The 20,581-nt window shown below is 41.5% G+C and overlaps 1 protein-coding gene and 1 long non-coding RNA gene across 7 annotated transcripts in view; one reads left to right on the forward strand and one right to left on the reverse strand.

The window, feature by feature from the left end:
- LOC116975248 overlaps positions 1-14,721 on the reverse strand; it is a 65,066-nt gene extending 50,345 nt beyond the window's left edge. The window contains exon 1 of the long non-coding RNA XR_004412575.1: positions 14,282-14,721. This is a non-coding gene — a long non-coding RNA (uncharacterized LOC116975248). The remainder of the gene's footprint in view (positions 1-14,281) is intronic.
- Positions 1-20,581, forward strand: part of LOC116975247 (uncharacterized protein C7orf57 homolog) — a 93,756-nt gene that overhangs the window by 59,761 nt on the left and 13,414 nt on the right. For 3 of the 6 annotated variants that reach the window (XM_033024081.1, XM_033024079.1, XM_033024080.1), the window contains 3 exons: positions 9,103-9,224; positions 10,192-10,230; positions 12,104-12,254. In XM_033024081.1, the coding sequence (XP_032879972.1) occupies positions 9,103-9,224; positions 10,192-10,230; positions 12,104-12,254 (312 nt within the window). The remainder of the gene's footprint in view (positions 1-9,102; positions 9,225-10,191; positions 10,231-12,103; positions 12,255-20,581) is intronic. The other 3 variants (XM_033024082.1, XM_033024083.1, XM_033024084.1) reach the window with 3 other exon arrangements.

Genomic DNA, 20,581 nt, shown 5'->3' on the forward strand with positions numbered 1-20,581 from the left:
CTCAACACAACTCGAGATGAGGAGGAATTTCCTTATCCAGCCGATGGTGAATCTGTGGAATTAATTGCCACAGACAGCTGTGGAAGCCAATGCATTGAGTATTATTAAAGCGGAGATTAACTGTACATCATCCAGGCTAATATGGTTAACAAATTGGTGGAAATCAAATCTCTGATCTGCAGCAGAGCTGAAAAAACAAGAAGCATGAGCAACAACAGCTGGCGAGTGAAACTTGGACAGCAATAAAAATGTTGTTAATAAATTTGTATCAACCAAACAATGTACCAATTCATCACTGACCAAATGACTTCAGTCAACAAAATGAGGATGTAATCTTTTTCTGTTTTAATATTGGGTGTAGTTTTTTTTGCCACAAGAATAATCTTATAATAAAAGATAAAGTTTAAAACATTCCGTTCAATTTTAAAAGAAAAAGGAATGTTCTATTTTGTAAGAACAAAAAATGATATTGTTAGATATCTACTTTATAGTTACAGAGCACATATTGTGAAAAATAAACGTGTAGTGAGCCATAGGTCTGAATATAGAAATCTAATGAACAAATATTACTCTGTAAAACAAATTTTGACCCGGGTTAGGATGGAGGAAGCAGAGTACCAGAGGCTTGGATGACTTTAGATTCACAGAGGATAGGATTCAAGTGAAAGGGTGTAATGGGTGGTTAGGCAAGTGGTGCTTCAGGGCTTGGAATGAACCAGGAATGTGGTGACATGGTCAAGTCTTTAGATATACAACATGACGGGTCCAAAGGTGGAGAGTGATGATAATAATTCAGGAAGATAATCTAAACCTCTCTTAACCAGTATTGCAACTGGATAGATAAGAATGGTGCCAGGCAGGTGTTGAGCATTATGATGGTGGAGAGGCATAGAAGGAAGAATAGGACATTGTGGTAATCTATGTCAAAGGTTAAGATAGGTGGAGAAGGCCACTTAACCTTGACATGAATTATATCAAATTGAACCATTTCAAGACTGAGGCAGGGGCAGAAAAGTGAAGGATTCAGATAAGTTGCATCTGCAATAAAATAAGTTGTCAAATTATTTGCAATGCGCCAACAAATATATGATCAGCGCCACAACATGAGATGGTGCTGGGTTGGTGATTCCACTGGACGAGGTCCACCAATGGATAACTTTGGAGACACAGCGTGGAAACAGGCCCTTCAGCCCACCAAGTCCGCGCTGACCAGCAAATACCCAGTACTCTACACACTAGGAACAATTTACAATTTACAGCAGCTAATTAACCTACAAACCTTTATGTCCACGGAGAGTGGGAGGAAACCGGAGCACCCGGAGAAAACCCATGCAGTCGCAGGTAGAATGTACAAACTCCAGACAGCACCGAACAGGATCGAACCTGAGTCTCTGACGCAGTGAGGTAGTGACTCTACCGCTGCCCCACTGTACCGCCCCATAAACTTATTTTAGGTAAAAAGAAACAAAGTGCTGGAGTAACTCAGTGGGTCAGGCAGCATCTCTGGGGAACATGGATAGGTGAAGTTTTAGGCTGAGACCCTTCTATTTTATGTAGATGGAAACCACTTTCCTTTAAAAGCAATGTGTAAGAAAGAACTGCAGATGCTGGAAAAATCGAAGGTAGACAAAAATGCTGGAGAAACTCAGCGGATGAGGCAACATCTATGGAGAGAAGGAATAGGCGACGTTTCGGGTCGAGACCTGTCTGAAGAAGCGTCTCGACACGAAACGTCGCCTATTCCTTCTCTCCATAGATGCTGCCTCAACCGCTGAGTTTCTCCAGCATTTTTGTCTACCTTCCATTAAAAGCAAGATGGGTAGCAAGTAGGGGCAGCCAGATTCTCAAGTTTGTTGGAGCAGTGTTTTCTGACTCTCCAAAGATATGCTTTTTATCATCAATAGTTACTGAACATATACTTTGACACTCTGCAATGAAAATCACACATGGGCTTCTTATGTTGGTGCCATAGAGCATTGAGACATGTTTTTTGAGTGCGGCAGATTCACTTTTCAGGAAAACAGACATTGCAATATATCATCTGAAAAGTTACATAACCATGTTTATTTGTATTAATAATTCATGCCCCAGTGGGTGTTTTTCTTAATGCAACAGTATACATGACAAAAAATCCTGAGCAAATATTTCAGTTGCATAATTTTGGTACATGTAATTGTTGATCAGCTTTACCTTTTTACAGTTTTCCTATTAATCCACTCTTTACCTGCATGAATTGAAGTAGGGATACGTGTGTTTGTGGATTGAGATTAGCAGAGGAAAAAAATGTTTCGATTATGTTTGAAATAAAAAGTATTATGTGAATGTACAGTGTTTTTTTTCTAGAGAGAATGTGATAAAGCAAAAATGAGGAAAAATGCAGGTGCTTGAAAGTGTTGGCCTTAGCCCAGAGTTGGCATACTCACCTCCGAGTCAAATGGTCATAGATTTCCAATCGTTAGAATCATTTCCAACCAATAATTCACTCGAGCATATATCCATACAAATAAGGGAATATATGCCATCAGAAATGTCAGCACTAAAAGTGGGCAGCCAAGAAAATTGATGTGAGAACCACGATGCATGATTAACCTCCTCCAATTCCACCCAGTGTAAACAGCACAACACATTTGTGCTGCCTGCATACTACCATGATTTCAATATTTGGTCTTGCTGTTGAAGCTTTATATCCCAACAGATGTCTAATTAGTTAAATGTCAAGCATCTGATCAAATTGGCATGCTTTGCTTAAAGGTGCCCAGCTTGAAATTTGTCTGAGTCAGTGTGAAAATGTTTGCAATGTGCAACAGGAACTGGGCTCTGACATACTATTAGAGGTTTTGATGTAGGAAGTAGAAAAAAGCAGGGCAAGAAGCCAGTTAGACACGTAGTCTTAAGGTAATGAAAGGGTTCAGTGATGGTGCAGAGAGAATGTTATTAAACTGGTATCTAATGGCCTGAACTGACATTCCAGACAGCTGAATTAAAATCCTGCTGCCACAGTTATGGAATTTAAATTCAGTTAATTATCTGGTTTCTGGAACAGTATAAACTTGTCAGAGTAAATGGAGTGACATAGTGGAGCCCCTGCCTCTCAGCGCCAGAGACCCAGGTTCAATCCTGACCTTGGGTGCTGTCTGTGTGGAGTTTGCACGTGACCGCGTGGGTGTCCTCAGGGTACTCCAGTTTCCTCCCACATCCCAAAGACGTGTAGATTTGTAGGTTAATTGGCCTCTTTAAATTGCCCCTAGTATATTGGGAGTGGATGAGAAAGTGGGATAAAATAGTGTGAACAGGTGATCGATGGCCGGCGTGGACTCCGGTGGGCCGAATCCCATTCTCGTGCAACACTGAACACTTGCTCCACCAAGAGTGAAACCAATTCATTCATAACCATCAAAATGAAGTGCATAAGCGAATGCAACAATGATTAGCAAACTACAAATTGTAGGAGATATCTCCAGCTCTTCGCTGCATGTAAAATTCATTGTCATAGCAACCTTAACAGTCACTGACAATCAGGTCTCTCCTCAGCTTTCTCTTACTGCTTTGGAAATATGGTCAAATTATATTGAATATTCCAGTGAAGATGACTTTATTGAATTGCAGATGCCTCATCTTATAGTCATATAGCATGGAAACAGGCCCTTCGTCCCGATTTGCCCACACCGACCAACATGCCTCATCCACACTAATCCCACCTGCCTGCATTCAGCCCATATTCCTCCTAACCTATCCTATCCATGTACCTGTCTAAATGCTTCTTAAACGTTGTGATAGTACCTGCCTCAACTACCTGCTCCGGCAGCTCATTCCATACACCGACCACCTTTTATGTAAAGCAGTTACCCCTCAGGTTCCTATTAAATCATTCCCCCCTCACCTTAAACCTATGTTCTCTGGTTCTTGATTCCCCTTCTCAGGGCAAAAGAGTGCACGTATACTCGATCTATTCCTCTCATGATTTTGTACACCTCTATAAGATCACCCTTCATCTGCCTGCGCTCCAAGGAATAGTCCTAGCCTGCTCAATCTCTCCCTATACCTCAGGCCCTCATGCTCTGGCAACATCCTTGTAAATCTTCTCTGCACCCTTTTAAGTTTGACAGCGTCTTTCCTCTAACATGGTGATCAAAACTGACCACAATACCCTAAATGTAGCCTCACCAGCGTCGTAAATAACTGCAGCATGACCTAACAACTTCTATACTCAATACTCTGACTGATGAAGGCCAATGTGCCGAAAGCATTTTTGACTACCCTATCTACCTGCAACAAATATGTGACATATATGTTTCTTTTTCCTCACAGAGATTCTCGTGGAAGAGTTGCTTCCCATGGACCCTGGGTAGCTCGGTCATAGATTCATAGTCATACGACACAGAAATAGTCCCTTCAGCCCACCATCTCCATGGTGATCATCAAGTACTGATCCACACCAATCCCATTCAATAGCACTTAGTCTGTAGCCTCTGTGTCTTGGTGACTCAAATGTTTGTCCAGATTCTATCTAAATGTTGTGAGAGAACTGGCAGTGCATTCCAGATTGCAGCCATTCGCGAGGTGAAAAAATGATTTCCTCATATCCCTTCCAACCCTCCTCCTCCTCACCTTAAAACTCCACCTTCTGGCTTTAGATATCTTTGTTATGGGGCGAGGTCTCTCATCATCCATCCAATGTGGATGATCAGCCATGATCACATTGAATGGCGGTGCTGGCTCAAAGGGCCGAATGGCCTACTCTTGCACCTATTGTCTATTGTCTATCTATGCCCTCCGTCATTTTGTAGATCTCAATCAGGTCTCTCCTCGGCTTCCTCTGCTCCAAAGAAAATAAACCCGTCCTATCCAGTCACTCATAATGGAAATGTTCCATCCCAGTAAAATCCTTGTAAATCTCCACTGCACCATCACTATTGTGATTATGTCTTTCCTATAGTGTGACCAGATCGGCACGATATTCCAGCTATGGCCTAGCCATAATTTTATAAAGCTGTACCGTGACCTCCATGCTTGTATATTCTGTCCCAACTAATGTACGCAGCATCTTGCATGACACTGTTAGGAATCTATGGACTTATACACTAAGTCTCCTCAATACGTTCTAGGCCTTCATCAATTTATTTTGTTACCTCTTCAAAAACCTTGTCAGACGGGATCTCCAATCAACAAATTGGTGTTGACTATCCCTGATCTATTCCTGCCTTTCTCACTGCAAATTAATCTTATCCATCAGAATTTTCTCCAGTAACTTCCCTACTACTGACATTAGACTCGCCGGTCTGTGAATTCATTCTCTAGCTTATCCCTGCTGATCTTCTTCAATAAAAAACTCACATTTGCTCTTCTCAATCATCTGGCGGTGAATATATAAAAATCTCTGTCAGGGCCCCAGCATTCTCCTCCCTTGCCTCCCATAGTAGCCTGGTATACATCTCAGCAAGCCCTGGAGATTTATCGATTTTTATGCCTTCAAGACATTCATACATTCATTCTAACATTCTAATGTCAACACAATCTAGAATATCCCCATCTTCCTTCCTGTCTCCTACTGCGAGCCCTTGCCCCACCATTCACTTTCAATGCCGCTTTGATTTGCACACCCCCTGCTTGTTTTTGCAGTCATGTCACACACCAGGAGATTGCCAGCTCATGCATTCATGCTGGGAACAAATAGAAAAGAGACGAAGAGGAATTTATTTAGCCAGAAGGTGGTGAAACTGCGGAATTCATTGCCACTGATTGCTGTGGAGGCCATGTCATTGGGTATTTTTAAACAGAGATTGACACATTCTTAATTAGTAAGGGGGCCAAAGTTTGCGGGCAGAATGCAGGAGAAAGAAAGATAGATCAGCCATGATCGATTGACCGAATGGCCTAATTCTGCTCCTATGTCTTATGGATTTTTGAGGTAATAATTATATAGAAGCAAAAGGAGTAAAAATAAATTAAAAATCAGGCCATATGCTGGTTACATGTGAGAGGTTTGAGGTGGAGACTGGATGGAGAGCTCTTTCCTGATGAGTACTTAATCTTTCATATGTCCTTTACACATTGTGCTTTAATTTTTTCAACTTTAAGATCAAGTTAGCATTGTACAAATGTCAGAACCTACCTTCTCTGCATATGTTGGATGGCCATTGACGTGCATGTGCTAATCCCCTTCCCATTGTAGTGGTATGTATAACCCAGGCGATTAATGTCCATTTAGAACACATTTGATGCCTGTTCTGCACAACAACAAGTAGCAGTAGCAAAGCTACCAAATATTGTGAGAAATTAAACCAAAGTTCTCAGATCCTGAGGTCATTTTAGATAAAAAATAAATTAAGACATGCTGAGTTACTGCAGCACTTTGTGTCTTTCATAATCTAACATTGTGTTTGAAGAATAACAGACGATATATCAAAGATAATATCTGCCCAGGCCATGACACCACTGCAGAAAAATACCTACTTATTCATCAGTATGCTTAATTTAGAGATACAACGCAAAACCAGACCCTTCGGCCCACCGAGTCCGCGCCGACCAGCGATCCCCGGACAGTAACACTATCCTACACACACTAGAGATAATTTACATTTATACCAAGCCAATTACCCTACAAACCTGTACATCTTTGGAGTGTGGGAGGAAACCGAAGATCCCGGAGAAAACCCACGGGGTCACGGGAAGAGCGTACAAACTCCGTACAGACAGCACCCGTAGTCAGGATTGAACCCGGTTCTCTCTGGTGCTGCAAGCACTGAAAGGCAGCAACTCTACTGCTGCGCCACCATGCCGCCCTTGTTGAGAAACATTGGTATGCACACATAGGCTTTGTCCTACGGTTACAACAGAGAGTACACTTCATGTGTGTTTCATTGACTATCTAATTCTTTAGGACCTCCTGAGCTTGTGATAGCTGTTATATAGCAGCATTAGAAGAGGAATAGACCATTAAGACCCTTCAGCCTTTGCTGCCATTCAATTCGATTATGGGTAAGTTAACTGAGAGCCCCCACATTTCATCTCCTGATACGTCTATCGAACAAAAATTAATCACTTTCAGAGTTGAAAAGTTCCCTTTTGAAGGAGTGAAATCCATATTTCAACTAATGTTTATAATCAAGTGCTGTTCCTTGGTTTTGCTTCTAAACAGACTGAACTCGCATGACAGGGATGCAAGGAACTGCAGATGCTGGTTTATAAAATAAGACACAAAGTGCTAGAGGGTCAGCCGCATCTCTGGAGGACATGGGTAGGTGATATTTCAGATCGGGACCCTTCTTCAGACTGACGTTTCGGGTTGGGTCCCTTTTTAAGATGTCTGAAGAAATTTCCTGACCTGAAACATAACCAATCCATGTTCTCTAGAAATGCTGCCTAACCTGCTGAGTTCCTCCAACACCATGTGGCTTTTTTTTCCTTCCACGAGATAATTTTGTTTTATCTACATTAGATCATATTATTATTTTAAACATCATTCTATATCCTTTCAAACTCAAATGAATATAAACTTAGTTAATGATATTTTTCCTTGTGATGTTGTCCCTTAAGGACTGGCATAAAATGTATTTCTATCTTTATCTCCTTAGGATATCCTGTAAAACTTCTTTTGGAGTCATTGCAAGTTAGGCATATATGGCAATAGATCTGCATGAGCATCCTCATACAGAAAATAATGTGCAGATCCATTCATTATATATGATGAGTGAAGCAGATCACTCACCTGTGTTTTTTAAGAGTCAAAGAGTCATATAGCACGGAAACAGACCCCTTGGTTCAGCTTGCCCATGCCAACCAAGTTGCCCCATCTACACGAGTCCCTCCTGCCCACGTTTGGCCCAAATCCTCTAAACCTTTCTTATCCATGTACCTGTCCAAAATGTCTTTTGAATGTTATTATAGTTTCTGTCTCAACTACCTCCTCCGACAGCTCGCTCCATTTACGCACCATAGTTGCCCCTCAGTTCCTATTAAATCTTTCCCCCCTCACCTTAAATGTATGTCCCCACATTCTTGATTTTAGAAGGTGCTGGGAACTATTCCTCCTAAAATGGACAGGATCAGGTTTAATGGAAGGTCCTGAAAACAACACCACACAACAACATGATCATGTACAGTACACTGAATCTTAGCCTTGTTCATATTATCAAGACCTTGGAGAAGAGCCGGAAAACTTCTATATGCTGGTTCGGAGATGAGCGTGTTAACACTGGGTTAAATTGAAGAGTTTAGGAATAAGTGCATGGACCATGCATGCCAGAAGGATGGTCAGTTGTGTATAGCCCCAACAAATTATGGTGAGCTGTTTATATATGGTTATACAAAGTCAACAATACTCTTCATGATCTACACAGATGTGGTGAAGAACCTGCACATTTATGAAACCCTTCAACAACAATGGCCCAACAACTGAAAATTTATTGCATAGATCAGGGATCGAAGAGATACTGGCTAATTGTACTAAGGACTTTGGGCCTTTGGCGCTAGTATTGGGGTTTCTTAATTTATTGACTAAGGTTTTGTTTGTTATGTTATCTATGAGGACTGTGCTTATAGGCCTGTTATGCTGTTGCAAGTAAGAATGTCATTCTTCCATTGTCAATACATATAATTAAATACTCTTGACCATTGACTCTTGACTAATGGATTATTTTGGGGAAGGAGTCACTTCCTTTAGAAAATAGTTACCAGCAGTAAATAGATGACAAAATAGTTATCTAACAATTAGTAAGTAGAAAAAAAAGTAGTAGACAAATAATTAGTTATGTGATACTCAAATCATTCTACATGTACATCTTTGTACATCAGTGATCAAGTTCAGAAATTATGCAAAAACATTTATGCAAGAATTGTGCAAGAAATAATACTTCAGTTATTCCAAATGAATCTACAGTTATAGTAATTGAATCTGCAGTTAAGTAAATTGAACTTGATATAATGTAACAATGTGGGATTGTAAAATCGATTTGTGTGTCAATTGGTGATATAATTTATCGATGCAGAAATTCCACTTACGAAAGGATTTATGAAAATCATGCAAATGAATTTAATTTTAATAAGACATCATCTGCAGTGAAATCTTCCGTATTATAACATACTGTTTTTGATGTTCCTAAGCAATAGATTTACACGTAGAAAGGAACCTCCGGTTAGCATGCAGAAGCTACTTAGTTTTGGCTATGCCGATGATTGGTTTTCTGGACGCAAGGATGTGAAAACCACCAAAGAACAAAATATGGGTATAGTATCAGAGTTGATGATTCTTACCAAATTGATGGCCATGGGCAATTATATTTTTGTAATTAGGAACTTCATGGTGAATGTGCAAAAACTACCATAACATATGCCTTCAGGTTCCAAATGCTAATAGCTCATGCCTTGATCTATTTTCCAATTGGGAGTGCTTGGACAATTATGCGGCACAGTGGCGCAGCGGTAGAATTGCTGCCTTACAGCGCCAGAGACCCGGATTTGATCCTGACTACAGGTGATGTCTGTACGGAGTTTGTATGTTCTCCCTGTGAACACGTGCGTTTTCTCCAGGTGCTCCAGTTTCCTCCCACATTCCAAAGACGTACAGGTTTGTAGGTTAATTCGCTTCTGTAAATTGTCCCTAGTGTGTAGTCTAGAACTAGTGTACAGGTGATCGTTGGTCGGCACAGACTCGGTGGTATTTTCATGCTGTATCTCTAACCTAACGTAACTGTGGTGTTCATATCTAGACTAGCTGCATCAGTGTCACTGCCAATAGAGCTACATTTGTCTGGTTTCTAAGCAACAATGATGGCTTAGCATTCTAATCCTGCACATAATAAGTTTTTTTGCAAGGAAACCAATGATGCCACGCTTAATGCTCACAAAACTGCACAGTAGATCAGTCATTGATACCCTTAAGAACAATTTCTGATTCCTGATCCCTGTGGTATTAGAACCATGATTTGGTCAAAGCATCTGAATACAGCATCCATTTCAAATGACACTGTGCACAAGATATGAAAGCTATTGTAGCTCCTGTCTCTCTTATTTTCGTAACTAGTGCTCTGTTTGCTTTCTAATACAATACACCTTTCATGTTCGATGTGTTTCCAAAGCTGAATTTATTTGAAGATTCTTAAACGGTATTTAATTTCCTTTATGTGATTCTTTTCTTGATTGTGCTGACATGTAATAACCAGTTTCTCTCTGCTTCTCTCTCTTCATTTGAAGGTTCTGGAGGAGGTGATGCAGAGCAGACTTCAAATATAGGTTTGTATCCTGTATTTTACTGGTACCTTCTGTTTGTACCTCAGAATCAAGTAGAACTCTCCTTATGCCAACAAGACAGTTTCTTCCCAGGCAACTGAACCATCCTACCAACAACTAGAGAGCAGCCCTGAGATTCTATCAACCTCATTGGAGACCATCTTTAATTGGACTTTACTGGACTTTATCTTGCACTAAACTTTATTCTCTTTATCATGTATCTGTACACTGTGGATGGCTCGATTGTTATCATGTATTGTCTTTCTGCTGACTGGTTAACATGCAAAACAAAAGCTTTTCACTGTACCTTGGTACAGGTAACAATAAACTAAACTAACTAATTAACTAATAACTAACTGTGTGTTGGAAGAAATTGCAGATGCTGGTTTACAACAAAGATAGACATAAAATGCTGAAGTAGCTCAGCGGGTCAAGCAGCATCTCTGGAGAAAAGGAAAAGGTGGAGATGCTGCCTGACCCGCTGAGTTACTCCAGCATTCTGTGTTTATATAACTAACTAACTAACTCGTTTCTGTTCACCTACAGATCACTGGACACCTTGATATAATAGGTGTAGGAAGGAACTGCAGATGATGGTTTAAATCAAAGATAGACACAAAAAACTGGAGTAACTCAGCGGTACAGGCAGCATTTCTGGAGAGAAGGAATGGGTGACGATTCTTTAGACTGAAGAAGGGTCTCAACCCGAAACATCACCCATTCCTTCTCTCCAGAAATGCTGCCTGTCCCTGAGTTACTCCAGCTTTTTGTGTCTATCTTTGATATGTGTGATTGCTGCTTTCTCTTATAATGGCCGGTCTTAAACAGCATTCCATACATCATCCCAGTGGTCAGAAAATGAACATGATTATGTTGCCCACTGGTTCTGAAGTAACAACGTTTTAAAATATCGGATCAGGATACCACACTCCCAATAGGAGAGTCCCACCTGAATTTCAGGAACCAATCCCGTAGATACAGGTGTAAGCATTTCCCTTTGGCTTTACAGCTGGAATGCATTGAGGAGTAGGGGAAGCACCACTGTGATGGACATCAGGCTCAAATGCGGACACTGTTATTCATAAAGAAGGAATTTCTTCAGTCAAAATGTGGTGAAACAGTAGAATTATTTGCCACAGACGGCTGTAAAGGCCAAGTCATTTTTAAAGTGGAGACTGGCAGATGCTTGATTAGTAAGGGTGTCGATGGTTAATGGAGAGAAAGCAGGAGAATGGCATTGAGAGGGAAAAAATAGATCAGCCGTAATTGAATGGCAGAGTAGACGTGACCTAATTCTGCTCCTTTGACTTGGGAACTTATAAACTTATCACAGTATAACCTTGAAGAATTTGACAAGAGTTATGGATCAGGAACCTGTAGAACAAAAAGTAGGCAGGTTCATTGGTCTTCACTGCGATGTCTCGGGATACAGATTATCTTCTTGAAATCATGGACACCACTAAATGTAATCAAAGTGATATTATATTTCAGAATTAGTATGGAAAAATTGATAGGGATACACCAACAACATTGAAACAAATAGAAGTGCTGGTTATCTCCAAGGCTCCAAAGAATCTGGTCTTTACCCTTGAGCAATAGAGTTTCAGTCACTAAACACTAACAAACTAATAAGGTGCACCAGGCTTTTATGAGGGTGGCTCTTGTGACTAATTAAGAGGTTAAATGACAGGTCCAATAATGAGTTATTTTTTACCTGCCTTGTTATAGAAACAAAAATGTCACATATCTAAAATCATCCCCTAACAACTTGTAATAGCATTAAAGATTCTTTCCAGCAATAACATTTAATGAATATAGTGAAATATTTGAGCAGCAAATTAAATTTTTTTCAAATTCTTGGTTCTGGTTTCTTAAGAAGAGCATTCAGTTGCTGCGAAAGATGACTCTTTGCTGGAGGGAAATCTGCCCACGTACCGAGGGAAAAGGACGACTGGTATTAGAGGAAGTGGGAAGAACAAAGCCACTCCTGAAAATGATTCCTTCTTCAAAATCTTTGGCGAGCACAGGCAAGTTATGGTTATCATTACCTAAAGACCTTACAAGTGTAAAGATACTGTATAGTTTTTCTAACTTTCAAATCAATTCAATATTTATGCTTGTACCAATTCATTCTATATATATAGTCACTGAATTGAAGCAACTGTAAAAATATTTCCTCCCATTTACTTTCTCCCAGCGCCACAAAGCTACTAAATATTCAAAACGAGTTTAATAGTTGGTGACACACTTACTGGTTTAAGCACCTGCTCTTTGTTTGATACTGTTCATTTTTGTGAGACACCTTCAGTTATAGAACTGTGGGTTTTGGTTTTTAGTAATGTTTTGTAATTATGTATACAGACAAAAGGAGCAGTGATCTCTCTGTCATAATCGATGAACTGACTGATGATGCAAGTTATGATGTATGAATGGCAATATTGGAACTGGATGTATTGTATGAGTGTGTAAACAGTCATATAAATATTAGTGTAGGAAGGAACTGCAGATACTGGTTTACACCAAAGATGGACACAAAATGCTGATTAATCTCCGATTAGGAAAAAGTGTATAGAAATAGTCCACTGAGACCGCATGCAAGAATTGCCAGGTTATAGCACCATTTTCACAGTTCAGTCTGGTCCACATACTTGGTCTTCTGGAGCAGCGCCCGATCCATAGAAACAAAGAAACATAGAAACGCAGGCAAGTCCTAGGCCGCTGCAGGGTCTCCAACCGTCGCCTCCGTCTAGATAGGCCAGCAAACTGTCATTCCTCCCCCGGCCCGGCCACCTTCAGCACTTGTGCCCTGGAGATGCACCCCATAGCCGACCTTCAGGGCGCGGAAGCTAAGACCACGGTACTCTTACCGGCATTTTGCTCTTGCGCCTGCTGTCCTTTCCCTGAACCCTCCACTCCGGAGCATTTACTGCAAAATCTGACCTAATATTCATAACATTCAGCTCTCCCCTGACCCTCAGTCTGAAGAAAGGTCTCGACCCGAAATGTCACCTATTCCCTTTTTCTCCAGAGATGCTGCCTGACCCACTGAGTACTCCAGCACTTTGTGTCTTTCGTTGTAGGTTCTACAACTGCATTTCAAAATTGGATCCACATGAAGTTCAGTGGCTGAGCACAACATTGTACAAGTCCCTACCATTTTCAATATGGAAATCACTCCCACAAGTTGTGTTTGTTAAGTCCTAGTACAGTGAGTTTTGATCCATTAATGTTATTAGATAAGGACTGCTGAATGGAATTAAGGTAAGTTTTAGCATTTTTATATTTTATTTTAATTCCTTAAGTTTATTGCAATGTTTTAGATTTTAAATGCTTTGAAATGTTACATGTATTAAACTGTTTCCTTTTATTATTGTTTCTTAAAATTTTTAATAGGTTTAAACATGTATTCAATATTTAATGTTTCATGGATCTACCTGCCGTGGTTTTGACAGTGGTTATGACTGTGCCTCAGCCACTTCTCAAATTGTCGCTCTGCTGTGTAGTGGGCTGCACTTGCACCGTTGCACCCCCAATGGTGGGATTCATGAGAAGGCCCTGCTGTCTCATTGACGCCACCACCAAAGAGTTGACTCTTTTCATCCAGAGGGTCCCTGCGAAGGACAGGAATAAAATGTTCAACTTAAGTCAGAATTTGGCTTTCGACAGAGGCAGTTCACTGTCGATGGTAAAGTCTCAGCCATTCTGTCTAAACCTGCTCAATAAAAGTTGATAAGGTACATGGACAAGTACGTTGATAGGAAAGGTTCAGAGCGATGGAAATGGGTTTGGGATGAGAGGGAGAGATAAATCAGCCATGATTGACTAGCGGAGTAGACTCGATGGGCCAAATGGCCTAATTCCTGGAACTTATGAACATGATATGGGCCAAACACAGGTAAGTGGTTCTAGCTTAGATGGGGCAACTTAGACGAGTTGGGCTGAAGGGCTTGTTTCTGTGCTGTATAACTATGACTCTAAGCAAGTTTGTGGCTGCACTGTACAGAGCAGCTATTGGGCACTTGAGGATAAAAGAGGTGAAAATGTTTTCATTTACCTTGACTATGCACATGAAGTCAGTAATGTTCTTCCTGTGTTGGATCCAACTCCTTTGGGGTAGGCTCTGATCCACTGTGGCAGCCTTATACTGGAGCTTGATGCTTTGCCTGAAGGATTATCCTCACCACTTGTGGTCAGAGAACATTTCTTCCCATCTACCAGGGCCATTAGGGTGGCTTCTAGCAACTGTGGCATTCACTTTCTTCTTTGCTTTTCCTTTGATAGCTGTGCCATGTCTTTGAGTATAATTTGGAGGTGCTCTTCAGTGGTGCACCCCTGAATTTAATCATTGATGGCCAGCCTGACTGGTATGAGCTATTAGAGTGCAAACAGCAATGTGAAGCAGCAATCGTTCTTTTGCATTTATTATTAATGGGAATTAAATCCGAACTATGCCTACAAGCTTCATCTCAAACAGCCGTGGGGAATCGTACGTTGCACATACTCTCTTCCATTTTCCTCATCGACTTTTAGAAATCCAATATTGCTTGTCCTTGATTTACTCAGTACTTTACTAAGTTTACTAATGTTATCATGAGCTAAAGATTAACGTGCAAGGCTACTTTAGTGAGTAAACAATGATTTATTTCTTGCATAACTTTTAATGTTTTCCAATCTTTGAATATAAATACATTAATTACACAAATATATATTGCCCTCCTCTCCACCTTCCTCAGTTTAGTTTAATGTAGGTTAGTTTATTGTTACATGTACCGAGGTACAGTGAAAAGCTTTTGTTGCATGCTATCCAGTCAGTGGAAAAACTATACATGACTATACAGCGGAAAGACTATACATGACTAGACATTTTGTTGCATGCTATCCAGTCAGCGGAAAGACTATACATGAACAGGTGCAGGATAAAGGGAATAACATTTAGTGCAAGAAAAAGTCCAGTAAAGTCCGATTAAAGACAGTCCGAGGTTATCCAGTGACGTAAATAGTAGCTCGGGACCACTCTCTATTTGTTGATAGGAAGGTTCAGTTGCCTGCAAACAGCTGGGAAAAAGTTACTGAACTGCGTGCAAACAAATAATTTCACTGTGCATTTGCACATGGGACAATAAAGCACGATTGACTATTGATCTTTTTCTGATATAGCCTATTGAAATATTTCAGAATCGTAGTAAAGTAAAGTCGAGTTTATTGTCGTATGAAGTGACAGGGTGAGGTGCAGGTACAATGAAAATCTTGCTTGCTGTAGCTTCACAGGCACATGGACTCGAACAGTACATAAAAACATAATTTATACAAAGATTATGAATTAGTTCTATAAGACAGTCTAAAGAAAAGACTGTAGTTGATAATAATAATAATAATAATGCATTTTATTTATGGGCGCCTTTCAAGAGTCTCAAGGACACCTTACAAAAATTTAGCAGGTAGAGGAAAAACATGTAAGGGGAATGAAATAAATAGTAGAGACATGACTAGTACACAAAGTAAAGACAGAATACAATTCAAAACACAATATGAGGCAATTAACGCACAGATGAAAAGGGAGGGGGACGTGGGGCTACGGATAGGCAGAGGTGAAGAGATGGGTCTTGAGGCGGGACTGGAAGATGGTGAGGGACACGGAATTGCGGATCAGTTGGGGGAGGGAGTTCCAGAGCCTGGGAGTTGCCCTGGAGAAGGCTCTGTCCCCAAAACTGCGGAGGTTGGACTTGTGGATGGAGAGGAGACCGAGGGACCGTGAGGGTTGGTAGGGGGAGAGGAGGTCAGTGAGATATGGGGGGGCCAGATGGTGGAGGGCTTTGTAGGTGAGGATCAGGATTTTGTAAGTTATCCGGTGGGAGATGGGAAGCCAGTGAAGTTGTTTGAGGACTGGAGTGATGTGATGCCAGGATTTGGTGTGGGTGATGAGTCGGGCGGCTGCGTTCTGGACCAGTTGGAGTCGGTTGATGTAGGTGGAGCTGATGCCAAGGAGAAGTGAGTTGCAATAGTCCAGTCGGGAGGAGATGAAGGCATGGATGAGTCTTTCAGCAGCGGGAGGTGTGAGAGAGGGTCTGAGTTTGGCGATGTTGCGGAGATGAAAGAGGAGGTTTTAATGACATGGCGGATGTGAGGCTCAAGGGAGAGGGTGGAATCAAAGATCACGCCAAGGTTGCGGGCCTTGGGAGATGGGGAGACAGTGGTGCCATCGATGGTGAGAGTGGGGTTATTGATTGATGAACTGTAGCTTGGCTTAGGTGTTCCAGTTATCCAGATTGTCCAGAGCAGAGTGGAGAGTCAGTGAGATGGTATCTGCTGTTGACTTGTTGTAGCATTAGCCAAACTGAAGCAGAACCGGGTCATTTCTGAGGCAGGAGAAAGGAGTGCATATTCCATCTCAATATCAATACTAAAGGCAGAATTACTCAGATATGTCCCTTGTAGTGTCCTCTGGGGTACCTGCTCCTATGTGATAGGAAAGAACTGTAGATGTTGGTTTATACCAAAGGTAAACACAAAATGCTGGAGTAACTCAGCGGGTTAGGCAATATCACTGGAGAAAAAGGATAGGTGACATTTCGGGTCAGCACCCTGATGAAGGGTCTCGACACGAAACGTCACCTACATTTTTTCTCCAGAGATGCTGCCTGACCCGCTGAGTTACTCCACTGTGCCTGTGTCGATCTCCCTGCTCGTTCCTAGGCTGGGAAATCTCCCAGCTAAGCCTCTAGTATTTAAACCTGGCACAAGAAAATCAGCCCTCTTAAAATGAACAAGAAGCATTCCCTCTTGGGAGGAAGGAATTTGGCTATGTCTTTATCATTTATTTATTATTCAACTATTTTTTAGCATGTGAGTGTCACTTAAAATCTTTTTAAAACTTATCTTGTGTGCCCCAAATGATTCTGAATGTCAGAATGATTCACATACGTTCACAGTGACAGCTTTGACAGGCCGTGAGTCAGACGTTGATGCCAGACTGCTGTCCAGGGGCTGCTGTGAGTCCAGCCAGCTGCCAGTGCTGACACATACCCACTCTGTGCTGGGCTGGGTAGCGTGCTGGATCTGGCAGATGACAGCGCAGGAGAATGAGGGGCGATCTTATTGGGGTATACAAAATCATGGGAGGAATTCGCACAGAGACTCTTGCCCAGAGTAGTGGAATCAAGAACCAGAGGACATGGGTTTAAAGTGAGCGGAGAAATATTTAAGAGGAAACTGATGGGTAACTTTTTTACACAAAGGTTGGTGGGTGTATGGAACGAGCTATCTGACGAGGTAGTTGAGGCAGGTACTATCACTACATTTAAGAAACATTTAGACAGGTACATGGATAGGATAGGTTTAGATGGACATATTGCTAGGAGTGGGCAAGTTGGGCTGAAGAGCCTGTTTGTATGACTCTAATATGCATGCAGAGACAAAAAAATTAAATTCAAAATGTGAATATTTCAACGTGCATGTTGGACTGTTTACCATTTTAAAAATAATCAGTGTAATTTTGGCATATCTACCAGAACGGAACAATGAAATTCTTACTTGCAGCAGCACAACAGGTTTGTAAACACAGTGCTCAATAGATAATATAAAAAACAAACAAAAAAAAGTCTAATAACCAAAAAACCCAATATAGTGCAAAAATAAACAATGCCCAGTCCCTCATGCAACCCAAGCAGTTCGTAGTTCAGAGTTTAGTTGGGGTTCGTAGTTGGGGTTGGGGTTCAACAGCCTGATGGTTTTGGGAAGAAGCTTTTCCAGAACCTGGACGTTAGTTTACAGACTATTATACCTTCTTCCCGATGGCAGGAGTGCCTTTTTGAGACAGCACCTCCTATAGATCCCTACGATGGTGGGGTTGTCAGTCACATTGATGAACTGGGCAATCTTCATCATTTTTTGTAATCTCCTTCATTCCTGTGTGTTCGAGTTGCCAAACCTGGCCAGATGTCATTTGCATCGACAGTCAAAGAACCCCCTGTTATAATGCAAGACATGGGATCAGGGCATGGCCTGGAGGTGTGGTGCTGGCTATGTCTTGAGCCAAGAACCTCAGTGCCTGCAACAATTTTGAGTGAAGTTCCAGGTTGAGACTAAAGGGCCTGTCCCACTTTCATGACCTAATTCACGACCTTTTTAACTAGTGAACACTTTTCATCATGTTGAAAAAATGCCCCGACCTACTTGATGCCACGAGTACCTACGACTAGCATCACGACCTACCTACGACCTACCTATACGACCTCCTACGACCTCGTGATGACCATGCTGCGAGTGTGAGTCAAGGGCAAACTCGGCAGAGGTCGTGAATTAGGTCATGAAAATGGGACAGGCTCTTTATAGTAGCGATTGGAGTTTAAAATGGATTCAAAAATTCCTTTGCTTTGATTGAAGAACCTTTTTTAAGTCAATGTATAGTTTTCCAGATTGTGCATATTTCTGAAAGGATTTCCTCATTCCAGAAGTGAATGAACGGATGGTTGCCACATGTTGGCAGTATTAGCAGGTTATGGCACTTTGAGGCGTCTCCAGTTAAAATGTTGCAGACACTTATAGGACTTGATTTTTATATTCTTCAACTGCAGTAGACTTTGGTGTCTGAGCGGTACTTCCCTACTATGTAGGATGGTGTTAATGTTCGGGGTGATCAATGGTCGGCAAGGACTCAATGGGCCGAAGGGCCTGTTTCTGCACTGTATCTCTAAAGTCTGAAGTCTAAAGCAAGAACAAATGGAAAGACCATTTATTCAGCTTTCATTACATATCTTGCCCTATGCATTTTTGATTTCTCAATACCTCAATTGCTTAATGGCAATTTTCATTCCACTAAAGGCATTTAACCTCAATTTAGATATTCATGTAATTATTTTTATGCAAATTCAAAAATTGCAGTGCAACTTCTAATCACACTCACAATATAATTATATCCCAGCCAAATAGTCATAAAATCATAGTCAGAGAGTAATAGAGTCATACAGCATGGGGCCCTAACTCAACCATGCCAATCAAGATGCCCCATCTATGCTAGTCCCACCTGCCCGCACTTGGCCCATATCTTTCTAAACCTTTCCTATCCATGTACCTGTCCAAATGTCCTTTAAATGTTGTTATATTACCTGCCTCAACTACTTCCTCTAGCAGCACGTTCTATATATTGTGTGAAAAAGTTGTGTGAAATACTGTGTGAACGCTATACCTGGCGTTCTGTGTGAAAAAGTTGCTCCTCCTGTACCTAATAAATCATTGCCCTCTCGCTTTAAACCTCTGTCCTCTGGTTCTTCATTCCCATACCCTGGGTAAAAGAGTCTGTGCATTCATCTATCAATTCCCCTCATGGTTTTATATACCTCTTATAAAATTACTCCTCAGCCTCCAGTGCGCCAACGAATAAAGTCCTAGACTTTTATCACAAAAGCTAGATCTCGGGAATTACCTCCGCGTTTATACGTCACTTTCCAATTCCCAGTGGCATATCCCAAATTACCAATTCCCAGAAAGAGTCGTAAACACAACCACATCCCCCTTCTCCATTTAGCTGTCCCTTTGCCCCATGCTATCAAATAATGCTTTCACGACAAAACCTTGCATACATTACCCTTTTTGGATACATTTGCCACCTAGTCTTTCAGTGGTGTCACTTTTATTTTAAAATGAGACAAATTTAAATTCAAAACCAAAGGAATATGTCTAAACTAAGAATGCTCATACATTGCAGATGTAACATTTTGTCCCTTAAACAGCAAGAACCTATTTATAGTATTGCAACATTTAAGAAACATCTAGACAAGTACATGGATAGGATAGGTTTAGAGGGATATGGGCCAAACGCAGGCAGGTGGGACAAGTGTATGGGACAGTTAGCACTTCAACTCCCCCTCCCATTCCCAATCCGACCTCTCTGTCCTGGGTCTCCTCCATTGCCAGAGTGAGCAACAGCGGAAATTGGAGGAACAGCACCTCATATTCCGTCTGGGGACCTTACGTCCGTATGGCATTAACATTGAATTCTCCCAATTTTGCTAGCCCTTGCTGTCTCCTCCCCTTCCTTAACCCTCTAGCTGTCTCCTCCCACCCTCCCATCCGCCCGCCCTCGGGCTCCTCCTCCTCCTCCCCTTTTCCTTCTTTCTCCCCCCCCCCCCACCCCCCATCAGTCTGAAGAAGGGTTTCAGCCCGAAACGTCGCCTATTTCCTTCGCTCCATAGATGCTGCTGCACCCGCTGAGTTTCCCCAGCAATTTTGTGTACCTTGTAGATGGGACATGTTGGTCAGTGTGGCCAAGTTGGGCCGAAGGGCCTGTTTTCCACACAGTATGACTATGAATCTACGACTATAAACCATGGAAAGAGATATTTTTAAGGTGGAGATT

The sequence above is a fragment of the Amblyraja radiata genome, chromosome 7, assembly GCF_010909765.2.
Source record: "Amblyraja radiata isolate CabotCenter1 chromosome 7, sAmbRad1.1.pri, whole genome shotgun sequence".
NCBI lineage: Eukaryota > Metazoa > Chordata > Chondrichthyes > Rajiformes > Rajidae > Amblyraja > Amblyraja radiata.